Source organism: Giraffa tippelskirchi, chromosome 7, assembly GCF_054371585.1.
Source record: "Giraffa tippelskirchi isolate mGirTip1 chromosome 7, T2T-mGirTip1v1.2.pri, whole genome shotgun sequence".
NCBI classification, from domain to species: domain Eukaryota; kingdom Metazoa; phylum Chordata; class Mammalia; order Artiodactyla; family Giraffidae; genus Giraffa; species Giraffa tippelskirchi.
In genome coordinates, this window is record NC_137281.1 from 99,505,021 (window position 1) to 99,520,297 (window position 15,277).

Consider the following 15,277-nt stretch of genomic DNA (forward strand, 5'->3'; position numbering starts at 1 on the left):
CGGGGCCTGGGTTTAATCCCTGGTCAGGGAACTAAGAAAGATCCCAAAGCTGAGCAATATGGAAAAAAAAAAAAAAATTTAAATGGCAAGAATACACAGAAGAACTATACCAGAAGGATCTTAATGACCTGGATAACCATGATGGCAATGCCAAAAAATGTTCAGACTACTGCACAATTGCACTCATTTCACATGATAGCAAAGTAATGTTCAAAACCCTTCAAGCCAGTCTTCAACAGTGTATGAGCCGAGAACTTTCAGATGTATAAGCTAGATTTAGGAAAGGTAGAGGAACCAGAGATCAAATTGCCAACATCTGCTGGATCATAGAAAAAGCTAGAGAATTCTAGAAAAAACATCTGCTTAATTGACTACGCTAAAGCCTTTGACTGTGTAGATCACAACAAACTGTGGAAAATTCTTAAAGAGATGGGAATACCAGACCACCTTACTTGCTTCCTGAGAAACCTGTATGCAGGTCAAGAAGCCACAGTTAGAACCAGATGTGGAACAATGGACTGTTCCAAATTGGGAAAGGAGTATGTCAAGGCTGTATATTGTCACCCTGCTTATTTAACTTATATGCAGAGTACATCATGTGAAATGCCATGCTGGATGAAACACAAGTTGGAATCAATACTGCTGGGAGAAATATCAATAACTTCAGATATGCAGATGACACCACCCTTATATGGCAGAAAGGGAAGAGGAATTATAGAGCCTCTTGATGAAGGTGAAAGAGGAGAGTGAAAAGGCTTGGTTAAAATTCAACACTCAAAAATGAAGATCATGGCATCTGGTCCCATCACTTCATGGCAAATAGATGGGGAAACAATGGGAACAGTGAAAGACTTTATTTTCTTGGTAAAAGGTAAGGCCACTCTTACCTTCTGAGATGGCCTACACTCTGTCTGTGGAGTGTGTTTCTCTCTCAATTAATCCACTTCTTACCTATCACTCTGCCTCTCATTGAATTCTTTCTGTGATGAGACATCAAGAACCTGAGCTTCATTAAATCCTGAAACCAGGTGTATGATCCCAATTAAAAGACAGTGGGTTCAAGTCCCAATCTGAGTTGCATGGTTTCATGGCCATATAAATTTTGGAATCATCTTGTCAATTTCTAAGAGGCTTCCCAGGTGGCGCTAGTGATAAAAAAAATCCACCTGACAATGCAAGAGATACAAGACACGAGTGTTCTATCCCTGGGTTGGGAAGATTCCCTGGAAGAGGAAATGGCAACCCATTCCAGTATTTCTTGCCTGGAAAATTCCATGGACAGAGGAGTCTGGCAGGCTACAGTCCATAGGGTCACAAAGAGTCAGACATGACTGAGTGTGTCAATTTCTATATAAAGCCTGCTTGGACTTTGGCTGTGATTGTAATACATCTATGGATTTGGAATAAATAAATAAATCTATAATTTACATCTTAACAGTACTGAGCCTTCAGTGGTATTTCCATTTATTTATGTCTTCTTTAATTTCTCTCAGAAATATCTTATAGTTTTCAATACACATCTTGCATATGTTTTATTAAACCTATCCTTAAAGGTATCACATTTTTGCATGTGATTGTAAATGGTATTTTTTAAAATTTCAGTTACTAATTGACCATTGCTAGTATTTTTTTATACTCACATTTTTTTTTTTAAATTGGCAGTGTACCATGTAATATTGCTAAATTCACTTATGGATTCTAGTAGCATTTTGTACATTTCTTAGGATTTTATGTGCACATGATCATGTCTTGCAAAAATAAATTTTACCTTTAAAATTTCTAATCTATAAGCTTTTTCTTGCCTTATTCCACTAGTTAGTACCTACAGTACAATTTTAAATTGAAGTAGTGAAAGCAAATGTCCTTTCTTGTTCTCCATTATATGGGGAATACATTCAGACTTTCATCATTGTAAGTGTGATGTTGGTTTTTCCCCCAATTTTAAAAAATGTGCTAAAGCATATATAAAATTTACCATCTCATTCATTTTTATATGTACTGTTCACTGGTATTAGGTACATTCATATTGTTGTGCAACCATCACAACCATCATTCTCCATAAATCTTTTCAACTTGCAAAACTGAAACTCTATAGCCTTTAAATAATAACTTCTAATTTCTTCCTTCTCCCAGCCCAGAAACCACCATTCTACTTTCTGTCACTATCATTTTGATTACTCTAGACACTTCATAGTTACTTTTTGTGACTGGCTTATTTCATTGACCATAACGTTCTCAAGTTTCATCCATGTCATAGAACATTGCAGAATTTCCTTCCCTTTTAAGGCTGAATAATATTTCATAATATGTATATACCACATTTTGCTTATCTACTCATCTATTGATGGACACTTGAGTTCACCTTTTGGCTATGTTCATAATGCTGCTATGAACATGTGAAACAAATATCTCTTCAAGGCTCTGTTTTCAATTCTTTTGGGTATACATCCAGAAGTGAATTGCTGGATGATATGGTAATTATGTTTTTAACTTTTTGAGCAACCACCATGCTATTTTCTACAGTAGCCGCATTTTTACATCCCCATCAGTGGTGTATAAGAGTTCCAATTTGTCCATAACCTTGCACTTACTTTCTGTTTTTTCATAGTAACCATCCTAATGGATGTGAGATGGTATCTCACAGTAGTTCTGATTTGCATTTCTCTAATGATTAGTGATGTTGAGCATTTTTTCATGTACCTATTGGCATTTTGTATGTCTTCTTTGGAGGAATGTCTATTCATGCCTGTTGCCCATTTTTAAATCATTTTTATTGTTGTTGAATTTTAGGATTTCTCTGCATATTTTGGCTTTGATTCCCTTGTCAGATGTATGCTATATATATATATGTGTGTGTGTGTGTGTGTGTATATATATATATATAAAACTACATACTATATATATATATATACATATATATATACACATATATATATACATACATGGAGAAAGCAATGGCACCCCACTCCAGTACTCTTGCCTGGAAAATCCCATGGACAGAGGAGCCTGGTAGGCTACAGTCCATGGGGTCGCTAAGAGTCGGACGACTGAGCGACTTCACTTTCACTTTTCCCTTTCATGCACTGGAGAAGGAAACGGCAACCCACTCCAGTATTCTTGCCTGGAGAATCCCAGGGACGGCAGAGTCTCGTGGGCTGCCGTCTATGGGGTCGCACAGAGTCAGACTCGACTGAAGTGACTTAGCAGCTTAGCAGCATATACATACATACTATATATATATATATATATAGTATATATATATATATATATATATATATATAAAACTATGCAGGGAGGGAAACCTAAGTATAAACACTGATATTAACAAAAATATTCCCTGCTTTTTCAGTGTGGTTAGAGAAATGAGTATATTTTTCTTCAGTTCAGTTGAGTTGCTCATTCATGTCCGATTCTTTGCCATCGCATGGACTGTAGCACGCCAGGCTTCCCTGTCCATCACCAACTCCTGGAGCTTGCTCAAACTCATGTCGGTTGAGTCAGTGATGTCATCTGACTAAATTTAGGGGAAACTAAATTTTTTATTAGTTTCCCCTGTTTTCCAAATTCTATTTAACAGCACATTAATTTTAAAATGAAACATGCTTAAAATGTCGGTCGTAAAAAAAATAATAAAATGTTGGTTGTTAGGATTATAAAATGGGAAAATACTTGATATAAAAACATAATAAATGTATTTATGGTATGGTTATGACTGTGTGTGTGTAGAGATAGACAGAGAATGAGAGAAAAAATTGAAAGAAACGTGCCAAAATGTTACGAAGGGTTGTTTAATATGGGATGATTGTTGAGTACTTTTTTCTCTTTATTTTCTAAATTTTCTGTAAGGTGTTTATTAATGTTTCCTTTATAATAAATGCATTTTTATAAGTATACCAGGCTAATCATCCTCAGGTCCCCAAGTTTACACCAGGTCTCATCCTGGCTTTCTGCTGAGACCTGCCTCACGTCAAAACAATGATAGGCCTATATATAGTGCATTAAAATTCTATTGTGTCATATTAGAATTTACCAAGCCCATAGCCAGATCCGAGGCAAAGCTGCTGCAATGGTTTTTCACACTATAGTTGAAAGAACATTGAATGGACCAAGAAGCAGGAAACATTGTTTCTATTCTCAGAGCAGGATCCTTCTTCAGGGAGCTCATTTAACTCTGTTTCCTAATTCCTAAGCCAAAAGGATAGATTGCTTGTGAGAATCTCTAACTGCAGATCATATACAGAAAGGTCAGCTCAGAAAGGTGAAATCTGAGTAGGACAGATGTAGAAACTTGGTGCCGACTGAAGCAAGATCCAAGAGAGTTTGGGAAAGCAGGCAGTATGGTTTATGAACTCTCAACTAGAAAAATACTAGTAAGAACACAACAAGTTGGGTCAAGAACCAAAGATTTCCCAAAATTCTGAGCAAACTTTTGACATCTGAATAATGGCACAGAGCATTAACAACAGGGCTTGAATCACCCAAGGATTTTTGTACATTCTATCCAGGAATGGACAGAGTTTCATTGTAGCATCTGACCACATGGAATTTAGGTAGGGACTCCAAGCTAGAATGGAGAAGTGTACGGAGAAAAATGCAGTTCCAGTTATATAAGCATTTCACTAAGAAAATACTATGCTGAAACCCAAAAGTTTTCCTTTAGTTCTGGGAGTCAAAGTACTTCTCAAAATAGCACTGTCCAATAGAACTTGTTGAAATGATGGAAATGATCTGTATTTGTGATATTCAATACAGCTACCCAGGTAGCTCCTGGTTATATGGAACTATTGAGTAGCAAGTAGTAGCCACTGGGTTTATGGAAACATATAGCAAGTGCAACTGAATTTTTAATTTTATTTCATTTAATCAATCTAATTTTAAATGTAAATAGCCACATATAGCTAGTGGTACCATATTGAGCAGTATAGCAAAGGTCCAACAGAATCCTGTTGTTCTTTACAGTCACAGAACACAAATAATGAAAGAATTCTTTTTTTAGATATGAAGAACATCATATTTTTCTTTGTAGCCTGTATACAAACATGTATATATATTGTATGTGGTATGGTTCCATAAGATGCTAAATCAGTTCCACATATTTCACAGAAATTCATGCCCTTCCCAGAGTAAACCTAGATTAACCACTTTCTGGGATCAACCTGAAAATGCATTCACCCAAGATGAACCAGAAATCACCTTTGCCTCAAATGAGCTTCTAAACTCCGGACAAAGTGAGACACAGCACCCACAGGGCTGAGCTGACAGCTCTTAGGCCTGCCTTCATCTTAAGCTCAGACCAGATCTGGGCTCTGGGGTTTGGAAGGCACAGCTGGATGTTCTTTCAGTGGTACTCACGACAGAATTAATGAGCACAGACAAGGATGTTCCTAACTGAAGGCTGTCTCTAAGTTTTCCCTAAGTGCAATAAATAATAGAGGCCTGTATAACAGTCAAATTACCAAATTTCTAGGGAATTCTCTGGTGAACCAGTGGTTAGGACTAGGCACTTTCACTGCTGTGGCCCAGATTCGATCCCTGGTCGAGGAACTAGGATTCTACAAGCTGTGTAGTGTGGACCAAAAAAAAAAAATACATACAGATTTCTACCCCAGATTCTAGACTTAGAAATGCAGAAACATTCCAATTTATTCCTACCCTGACACAATGAAGAAAAGTGAGAGATAACCTAATGCCAAAACAGGTTTATTGCTTATTATACACAAAAGAATGTGAGCAACTTGCAAGTATTCAATATAAAAAGACTCAGAACAACCTGCCTTCTTTTCTCCCTAAGAAAGCATACCAACTCCAGGCAAACAGAGTGCAATCAAACTTAAAGTTTGCGTAATAGACATACTTTAAAGAAGTCCCTGCTTTTTAGGAAAAAGGACAAAATTGTCTAAAAGTAAATGAAATGAAAAGAAACTAGAACTGTTTACTGATTCCTGTAGTAACATTAACTATTGTTTGTTTATAACATAAGACAGACTGAAAATTTAAATTGAAAAATAAAGTTAGATTTTTCAGCTTTTATTGAAGTATACCTAATAAACTTATTAGTATTTTAAAAAGGAAAAAAGTTCTGATAAACTTGTTGGGTATCAATTTTTTTAAACTTCTGGCTAAGAGTTTTACCAACCCCCTTCAAACCAAAAAATACAACAAAAAAATTTAAAGTATAGGTTCTTCCAGACACTAAGTCCAAAATTTTTCCCTTCTTCAAATCTTTTAAACCCCAATTATGAGAAATAATTCAGTCTGGCCACAGGGAACATTTCTACAGAATGACATAATCAGAAGATCTACTTCTTCCATTATTTAACTTATTCATTCCCATCCTAATCAAATTCCAGGAATACTGAAAGAAAGTAAGAGGATATAATTTTCCCTAAAGACTGTGACTAAGGCAAAACTGAATTTACAACATGAGAAACTTAAGCACTGAGGAAGGCCCTGAAGGCAGAGGAAATAAGCCACCTTAATGGCCTCAAAAACAAACTGCAGATCTCTAAGGCAGATTGGGAGAATAGGGATTTAACCAGGAATCAGTCTTCTCCAAAGCTGGGCAGGGAGGAAGTGTGGGAAGCACAGCTTTTCTAAAAGGATGAAAAATGTCACATGGAGACACTCTGGTTTCCTGAGGAAAGGAAGGAGACACTGACACATCTTGTTTTGTACCTTTTAGATCTTCCTTGTTTTCCACCATCAATAACTGTTCTATCTCCTCTTTCAAAGATAAACTTGTCTGACACTCTTGTTTAGGTATCTTGAGATGTTCTTTTTGAGTTATTCTCTGGTCTTTAACCCCCTCTGACTCAGGGTAATTTAGGTTGTAACTGGAGTCCTCGCTGGCATCTTCCTTTGTGGGAGGTAGATACTGAGGCTCTACTGTGGTTTGTTTACTCTTAGATTCTTCTTTCAGTAAATTTACATCCTCATGAGATGTAATATTCGGGGCTTTATCTTGTGTAGAATTTTTACAAAGTAAGAAACCTTGTACTTTTTCCTCTTTCCCTGCTGTCTCTGTCACCGATTTCTTTGGATGTAGTACTCGCCTTATTAGGAGTCCCTGCGCATTTACTCGATATTCTTTTGCCGCTCGCTCTCTGCGCTGCTTCTGGAAATCTTGGAGTTGAAGCAGTTCCTCCGGGAGCTCCATACATGTAGGCTAAGAAAAGAAAATGAACACAAGTCTACTATAACTAAATTTCTGAATATAGTCCTTAAAATCACTTCTACTAAACAGTATTTGGCAAGCAAGCATCTATTCAAATGTGTTCTTATGGCACCCTCTAGTGTCTTCAACTATAGTAGTACTGTTTTTTGAGTAATTTAAATATGTTGAATCCAGTTTTGTATGTTGTGCATGTGTGTATACATAAAGATTATACAAAAAAAGTAAGGGTCCATTCCAATCTTGCCCCAACTGCCTTAGCAGGCACACCCTGTAAAAAGCAGCTTCTTGTGAGCCTCCCAGAGACAGCCTTTGCATATTTGATTTCTTACTAAATATCTTTTCATTGGATTATATTTTTAAATTTTTATTTTCCTCCAACTTTTTATTTTGATAACTCTAAAAATATTTTATACAAATGGCAATATTATATTTTTCTATCTTGATTTTTCCAACTAAAAAATCTGTCTTAAGAGATTTTTCCATGTTGGCAATTTTAATGGCTGTATGGATATACCATAATTTGTTTAACCAAACCATTATGGATGGATATTTGAGTTACTTACAGTATCTTGTCATTACATAAATGCTACAATAAAGGATATATTAAGAAAATGTGCTCTTCGTTATGAGGCAAATAATTTTTCCCAGGTTGCTTGTCCTTTGACTTTGTGCACAGTATTTTTACTATACAAAACTTTTGAAGTCAAATTTATTTACCTTTTTTGAATTCTGAGTATTTCTGTTGCAGAGAAAACCATTCTCTCATACAATTCAATAGCAAAAATATAAATAATCTAATTTAAAAGTGAACAAGGACTTGAATAGACAATTTTCCAAAGAAGATATTTAGATGGCCAATAGGAACATGAAAAGGTGCTCAATATCACTAGTCATCAGGGAAATGCAAATCAAAACCAAAATGAGATATTATTAACACTTCTTAAGATGCCTATTATCAAAAATACAGAAAACAAGTATTGGTGAGAATGTGGAACAAAGGCAACTCTCATACACTGTTGAGAGGAATGTAAACTGGCACAGCTACTATGGGAAACAGTATGGAGGTTCCTCAAAATATTAAAAATAGAACTATTATATGGTCCAGCAATCCTATGTCTGGGTACATATTTGAAGGATTATGAAAACAGGATCGCAATGAGACAGGTACACTCCTTGTTCACTGTGTCATTAACAATGCTTAAGATATGTAAACAACCTATGTCTGCTATGCTAAGTCGCTTCAGTCATGTCCGACTCTGTGCGACCCCATAGACGGCAGCCCACCAGGCTCCGCTGTCCCCGGGATTCTCCAGGCAAGAATACTGGAGTGGGTTGCCATTTCCTTCTCCAGTGCATGAAAGGGAAAAGTGAAAGTGAAGTCGCTCAGTCGTGTCCGACTCTTAGCGACCCCACGGACTGTAGCCTACCAGGCTCCTCCGTCCATGGGATTTTCCAGGCAAGAGTACTGGAGTGAGGTGCCATTGCCTTCTCCGAACCTATGTCTATCAACATACAAATGAATAAAGATGTGGTGTATATATACACACACAATAGAATATCATTCAGCCATTAAAAAGAAGGAAGTCCTGCCATTTGCAATAATATATTTGAACCTGAAGGGTTATGCTAAGTGAAATAACCAGAGAGATAAAGACAAATGATGCATGGAATCATTGATAGATGAAATCTTAAAAAAAAAAGCACCAAACATATTACTTCATAAAAACAGAAAATAGAACGGTGGTTCCCAGGGGTTGAAGGAAAGGGAAATGGGAATATGTAAGTCAGAAGGAAAAAACTTTCAGTTTTAAGAAGAATAAGTTCTGGGGATCTTATGTACAGCATGGTTACTATAGTTAATCCTTGAAAGTTGCTGAGAGTATATCTTAAGCATTCTCAGCACACACACAGAAAAAAGGTAGCCATGAGGTGATAGATGTGTTAATTATCTCAATCTTGGTAATGATTCCACAATGTATGTCGTATCATAATGATGTACACTTTTAGTTCAGTTCAGTTCAGTCCCTCAGTCGTGTCCAACTCTTTGTGACCCCATAGACCGCAGCACGCCAGGCCTCCCTGTCCATCACCAACTCCCAGAGTTTACTCAAACTCATGTCCGTTGAGTCAGTAATGCCATCCAACTATCTCATCCTCTGTTGTCCCCTTCTCCTGCCTTCAATCTTTCCTACCATCAGGGTCTTTTCCAATAAGTCAGTTATTTGCATCAGGTGGCCAAAGGATTGGAGTTTCAGTTTCAACATCAGTCCTTCCAATGAATATTCAGGACTGATTTCCTTTAGGATGGACTGGTTGGATCTCCTTGCAGTCCAAGGGACTCTCAAGAGTCTTCTCCAACACCATGGTTCAAAACCGTCAATTCTTCGGTGCTCAGCTTTCTTTATAGTCCAACTCTCACATCCATATATGACTACTAGAAAAAACATAGCTTTGACTTAGATGGACCTTTGTTGGCAAAGTAATGTCTCTGCTTTTTAATATGCTGTCTAGGTTGGTCATAACTTTTCTTCCAAGAAGTAAGTGTCTTTTAATTTCATGGCTGCAATCACCAGCAGCAGTGATTTTGAAGCCCCCAAAAATAAAGTCTGCCACTGTTACCACTGTTTTCCCATCTATCTGCCATGAAGTGATGGGACCGGATGCCATGATCTTAGTTTTCTGAATGTTGAGTTTTAAGCCAACTTTTTCACTCTCCTCTTTCACTTTCATCAAGAGGCTTTTTAGTTCTTTACTTTCTGCCATAAGGGTGGTGTCATCTGCATATGAGGTTATTGATATTTCTCCCAGCAATCTTAATTCCAGCTTGTGCTTCATCCAGCCCAGCATTTCTCATGATGTATTTTTCTTGAGAGTCCCTTGGACTGTAAGGAGATCCAACCAGTCCATCCTAAAGGAGATTAGTCCTTCATTGGTAGGACTGATTTTGAAGCTGAAACTCCAATATTTTGGCCACCTGATGTGAAGAGCTGACTAATTTGAAGGACCCTGATGCTGGGAGAGATTGAAGACAGGAGGAGAAGGGGACAACAGAGGATGAGATAGTTGGATGGCATCACCTACTCAATGGACATGGGTTTGGGTGGACTCCGGCAGTTGGTGATGGACAGGGAGGACTGGCATGCTGTGGTTCATGGGGTTGCAAAGAGTCAGACACGACTGAGCGACTGAACTGAACTCTGCCTATAAGTTAAATAAGCAGGGTGACAATATACAGCCTTGATGTACTCCTTTTCCTATTTGAAACCAGTCTGTTGTTCCATGTCTAGTTCTAACCGTTGCTTCCTGACCTGTACACAGATTTCTCAAGAGTCAGGTCAGGTGGTCTGGCATTCCCTCTTTCAGAGGGAATTCTCCTTCAGAATTTTCCAGTTTGTGGTGATCCACACAAACGCTTTGGCATAGTCAATAAAGCAGAAATAGATGTTTTTTTCTGGAACTCTCTTGCTTTTTTGATGATCCAGTGGATGTTGGCAATTTGATCTCTGGTTCCTCTGCCTTTTCTAAAACCAGCTTGAACATCTGGGAGTTCATGGTTCACATATTGTTGAAGCCTGGCTTGGAGAATTTTGAGCATTACTTCACTAGTGTGTGAGATGAGTGCAATTGTGCAGTAGTTTGAGCATTCTTTGGCATTGTCTTTCTTTGGGACTGGAATGAAAACTGATCTTTTCCAGCCCTGTGGCCACTGCTGAGTTTTCCAAATATGCTGGCATATCGAGTGCAGCACTTTCACAGCATCATCTTTTATGATTTGAAATAGCTCAACTGGAATTCCATCACCTCCACTAGCTTTGTTCGTGGTGATGCTTCCTAAGGCCCACTTGACTTCACATTCCAGGATGTCTGGCTCTAGGTGAGTGATCACACCATTGTGATTATCTGGGTCATGAAGATCTTTTTTGTACAGTTCTTCTGTGTATTCTTGCCACCTCTTCTTAATATCTTCTGCTTCTGTTAGGTCCATACCATTTCTGTCCTCTATTGTGCCCGTCTTTGCATGAAATGTTCCCTTGGTATCTCTAATTTTCTTGAAGAGATCTCTAGTCTTTCCCATTCTGTTGTTTTCTTCTATTTCTTTGCAGTGATCACTGAGGAAGGCTTTCTTATCTCTCCTGGCTATTCCTTAGAACTCTGCATTCAAATGGGTATATCTTTCTTTTCTCCTTTGCTTTTTGCTTCTCTTCTTTTCACAGCTATTTGTAAGGCCTCCTCAGACAGCCAATTTGATTTGTTGCATTTTTTTTTCCCTTAGGGATGGTCTTGATCCCTGTCTCTTGTACAATGTCATGAACCTCCATCCATAGTTCTTCAGGCATAGTTCTTCTGTCTATCAGATCTAGTCCCTTGAATCTATTTGTCACTTCCACTGTATAATCGTAAGGGATTTGATTTAAGTCATACCTGAATGGTCTAGTGGTTTTTCCTACTTTCTTCAATGTTAAGTCTGAATTTGGCAATAAGGAGTTCATGATCTGAACCACAGTCAGCTCCCAATCTTGTTTTTGCTGACTGTATAGAGCTTCTCCATCTTTGGCTGCAAAGAATATAATCAATCTGATTTTGGTGTTGACCATCTGGTGATGTCCATGTGTAGAGTCTTCTCTTGTGTTGTTGGAAGAGGGTATTTGCTATCACCAGTGCATTCTCTTGGCAAAACTCTGTTATCCTTTGCCCTGCTTCATTCTATACTCCAAGGCCAAATTTGTCTGTTACTCCAGGTATTTCTTGACTTCCTACTCTTGCATTCCAGTCCCCTATAATGAAAAGGACATCTTTTTTGGGTGTTAGTTCTAGAAGGTCTTGTAGGTCTTCATAGAACCATTCAACTTCAGTTTCTTCAGCATTACTGGTTGGGGCATAGACTTAGATTACCGTGATACTGAGTGGTTTGCCTTGGAAATGAATAGAGATCATTCTGTTGTTTTTGAGATTGCATCCAAGTACTGCATTTCGGACTCTTTCGTTGACTTTTTGAAGTCGCTTCAGCCGTGTCCGACTCTGTGCTACCACATAGACGGCAGCCCACCAGGCTCCGCCGTCCCTGGGATTCTCCAGGCAAGAATACTGGAGTGGGTTGCCATTTCTTTCTCCAGTGCATGAAAGGGAAAAGTGAAAGTGAAGTCGCTCAGTCGTGTCCGACTCTTTGCAACCCCATGGACTGCAGCCTACCAAGCTCCTCCGTCCATGGGATTTTCCAGGCAAGAGTACTGGAGTGGGGAGCCATTGCCTTCTCTGAGTATACATAATTTTGTCAATTATTCCTTGATAAAGTTGGTGAAGACATTTTCCTACTGTGAGATAATTTTCTTTTAATACTTTTTGCCAATAAGTTCATAATTCCATTTTTTATATAAATACTTGATCCATGGGATTTACTTTGGTGTAGGAAAAGAAGTAACAATACAACTCTGATTCTCCTCCTTCCACAATGGTTAGTCAATTGTCTAAAGCCATTTACTAAATAATCTTTTTCTCACTGATTGGAAATTCTATCTTTATCCCAATCATTACTGATATATATGAGATCTATGTCGAGGTTCTCTCCTCTCTTCCACTGATCTGTGTATACATGTATCACTGACATTTAATATAGACATATAATATGTTTAATATCCGACAGGACTAGTCTTCTTTATGCTTATTTATCCCTATAAACATTATAATCACAGTTTACCAAAATAATTACAGTTTTAATATTTTTTCTAGAATAAAGTTAAATTTAAAAGCTAATTCAGGAATAATTGATAGGCAAAAACACTTAATGTCCCCATGCATTTAAATCCTCTTTTACACCATTCAGTAATACTTTAACATTTTCTTCATCTCTATATAATCTATTTTTTGTTACAATTATAAATTAATGTTTTTCTCCCATTATATTCTCTAGCTGTATATATGGGTATAGGAAAGCTATTAATTTTATGTTATATTTGTACCTTTTATCAAATTGCCTTTTTGTTTGTGGCAGTCTTTTCCAGTTGATTCTCTTTAGTATTCGAATGTATCATGAGCAAGTCATAATTCCTGTTCCTCTTGTTCAATTTTTATAGTTCATCTTTTTTTCCTAATCCCACTGGCTAATAGCTTCAGAAACTACTAAAATAGTGGTTATAGTCATCAATTTTGTATTTTTCTTGATATTAATGTTCCAAATCAAATATTATGTAGTCTTCTTGCTTGAGATATGTTTTATCATGTTAAAGTATCTATTCCAACTTTAATCAACAATGTACATAGAAAATTATCAAATTTTTCAGCAAATAACAGTGAGAGTATAATCTTAAAAAGATAAAAAACTGTCCTTAACAGTGATAAACGAAAAACATTAAAATTCTCCAAACAAACTAACTATACAAAGATTTTTATATTGTTCTTTTCTTGTTAAACAGTGAGAGTAAAATACATAAAAGTTACAAAATAACCTTCTCAGCATTTATGAGATAATCATAAGACCTTCTGGAGAAGGCAATGGCAACCCACTCCAGTACTCTTGCTTGGAAAATCCCATGGACGGAGGAGCCTGGTAGGCTGCAGTCCATGGGGTCGCTAAGGGTCGGACACGACTGAGTGACTTCGCTTTCACTTTTCACTCTGATGCATTGGAGAAGGAAATGGCAACCCACTCCAGTGTTCTTGCCTGGAGAATCCCAGGGACGGGGGAGCCTGGTGGGCTGCCATCTACAGGGTTGCAGAGTCAGACACGACTGAAGCGACTTAGCAGCAGTAGCAGCATAAGACCTTCTTGGCCCTAGTAAAATACAGAATTTAATATAATATAGTCTCTCAGTCATGTCCGACTTTGCCACCCCATGGACTGTAGCCTGCCAGGCTTCTCTGTCCATGGGGATTCTCCAGGCAAAAATACTAGAATGGGTTGCCATGCCTTTCTCCAGAGGATCTTCCCAACTCAGGTATCAAACCCAGGTCTTCTGCACTCGAAGCAGATTCTTTACCGTCTGAGCCACCGGGGAAGCCCATAATATTTTCTATCAATTACTAAATATTATGAACATAATTTTAAACCATGCTTGTAACTACAATCCAGAGACACATTAATAGAAAACTATAGGGGTTTCCATGGTGGCTCAGTGGTAAAGAATCCACCTGCCAATGCAGGAGACATGAGTTTGATCCCTGATCCAGGAAGATTCCACATGTGGCAGAGTAACTAGGCCTGTGCACCACTATTACTGAGCCTGTGCTCTAGAGCCCAGGAACCTGCAACTACTGAGCCCATGTGCCATAACTACTGAAGCTCACATACCCTAGAACCTGTATTCCACAAGAGAAGCCACAACAAGAAGTCCAGATACCACAATGAAGAGTGGCCCTTGTTCTTCGCAACCAGAGAAAAGCCTGTGCAGCAACAAAGATCCAGGACAGTCAAAATAAAATAAATAAATATTTGTAAAAATAAAAAAGCGTAGTACATTGAATGGAGTTTGTATCAAAAATGCTATTATTTTATTTAGGACATAGCATCAATATTCCTAAATGAGAATGGTTTAAAGCAGCAGCCTGTGAACTGTTTATGTAAGGTGTCAAATAGCAAATATTTCAGGCTTTGTAAGCTACAAACATGGCTTCTGCACACTTTTTTTTTAACAATCCTTTAAGACTCTACAAATCATTTTTAGCTTGTGAGGTGTATAAAAATGGGAAAGATTTGGCTTTAATGCAATATTCTATCAACAATATGTTTTCTTATATTGTGCTGGCTTCATAAAAATAACTAATAAACTATTAAATTTATCCTTTCTTTGAAAGATATATTTACTGGAAATATAATTTGATATTGTGAAAATGTTTTTACAATATTTAACAAAGGAGTTAGGACATCCAGCACATCAACTATTAGTTTTATTGAAATGCACGTCACCAGTTGTATCATATGAAATAAATGTCAGTGATCATAAAAAATATATATATACATATATATGGTAAAAAAAAAAAAGTGCTCAAGTAGCTGCATTAAGCCCTGCAAGAATACTTATCATCAAGTCTGCTGAAAAAAATCTAGTGCAGCTGTGAAGAGTGGGTATCACTGTGACCCCCATGAGAAAGCAGAAGTCTTAAAAACAA

At 37.5% G+C, this 15,277-nt stretch overlaps 1 protein-coding gene across 20 annotated transcripts in view; it reads right to left on the reverse strand.

Moving 5' to 3' along the window:
* Positions 1-5,684: 5,684 nt before the first annotated feature.
* Positions 5,685-15,277, reverse strand: part of EXD1 (exonuclease 3'-5' domain containing 1) — a 41,844-nt gene continuing 32,251 nt past the window's right edge. For all 20 annotated transcript variants that reach the window (XM_081507678.1, XM_081507668.1, XM_081507662.1 and 17 more), the window contains one exon: positions 5,685-7,165. In XM_081507678.1, coding sequence (XP_081363804.1) covers positions 6,506-7,165 — 660 coding nt within the window. In that variant the 3' untranslated portion in view covers positions 5,685-6,505. The remainder of the gene's footprint in view (positions 7,166-15,277) is intronic.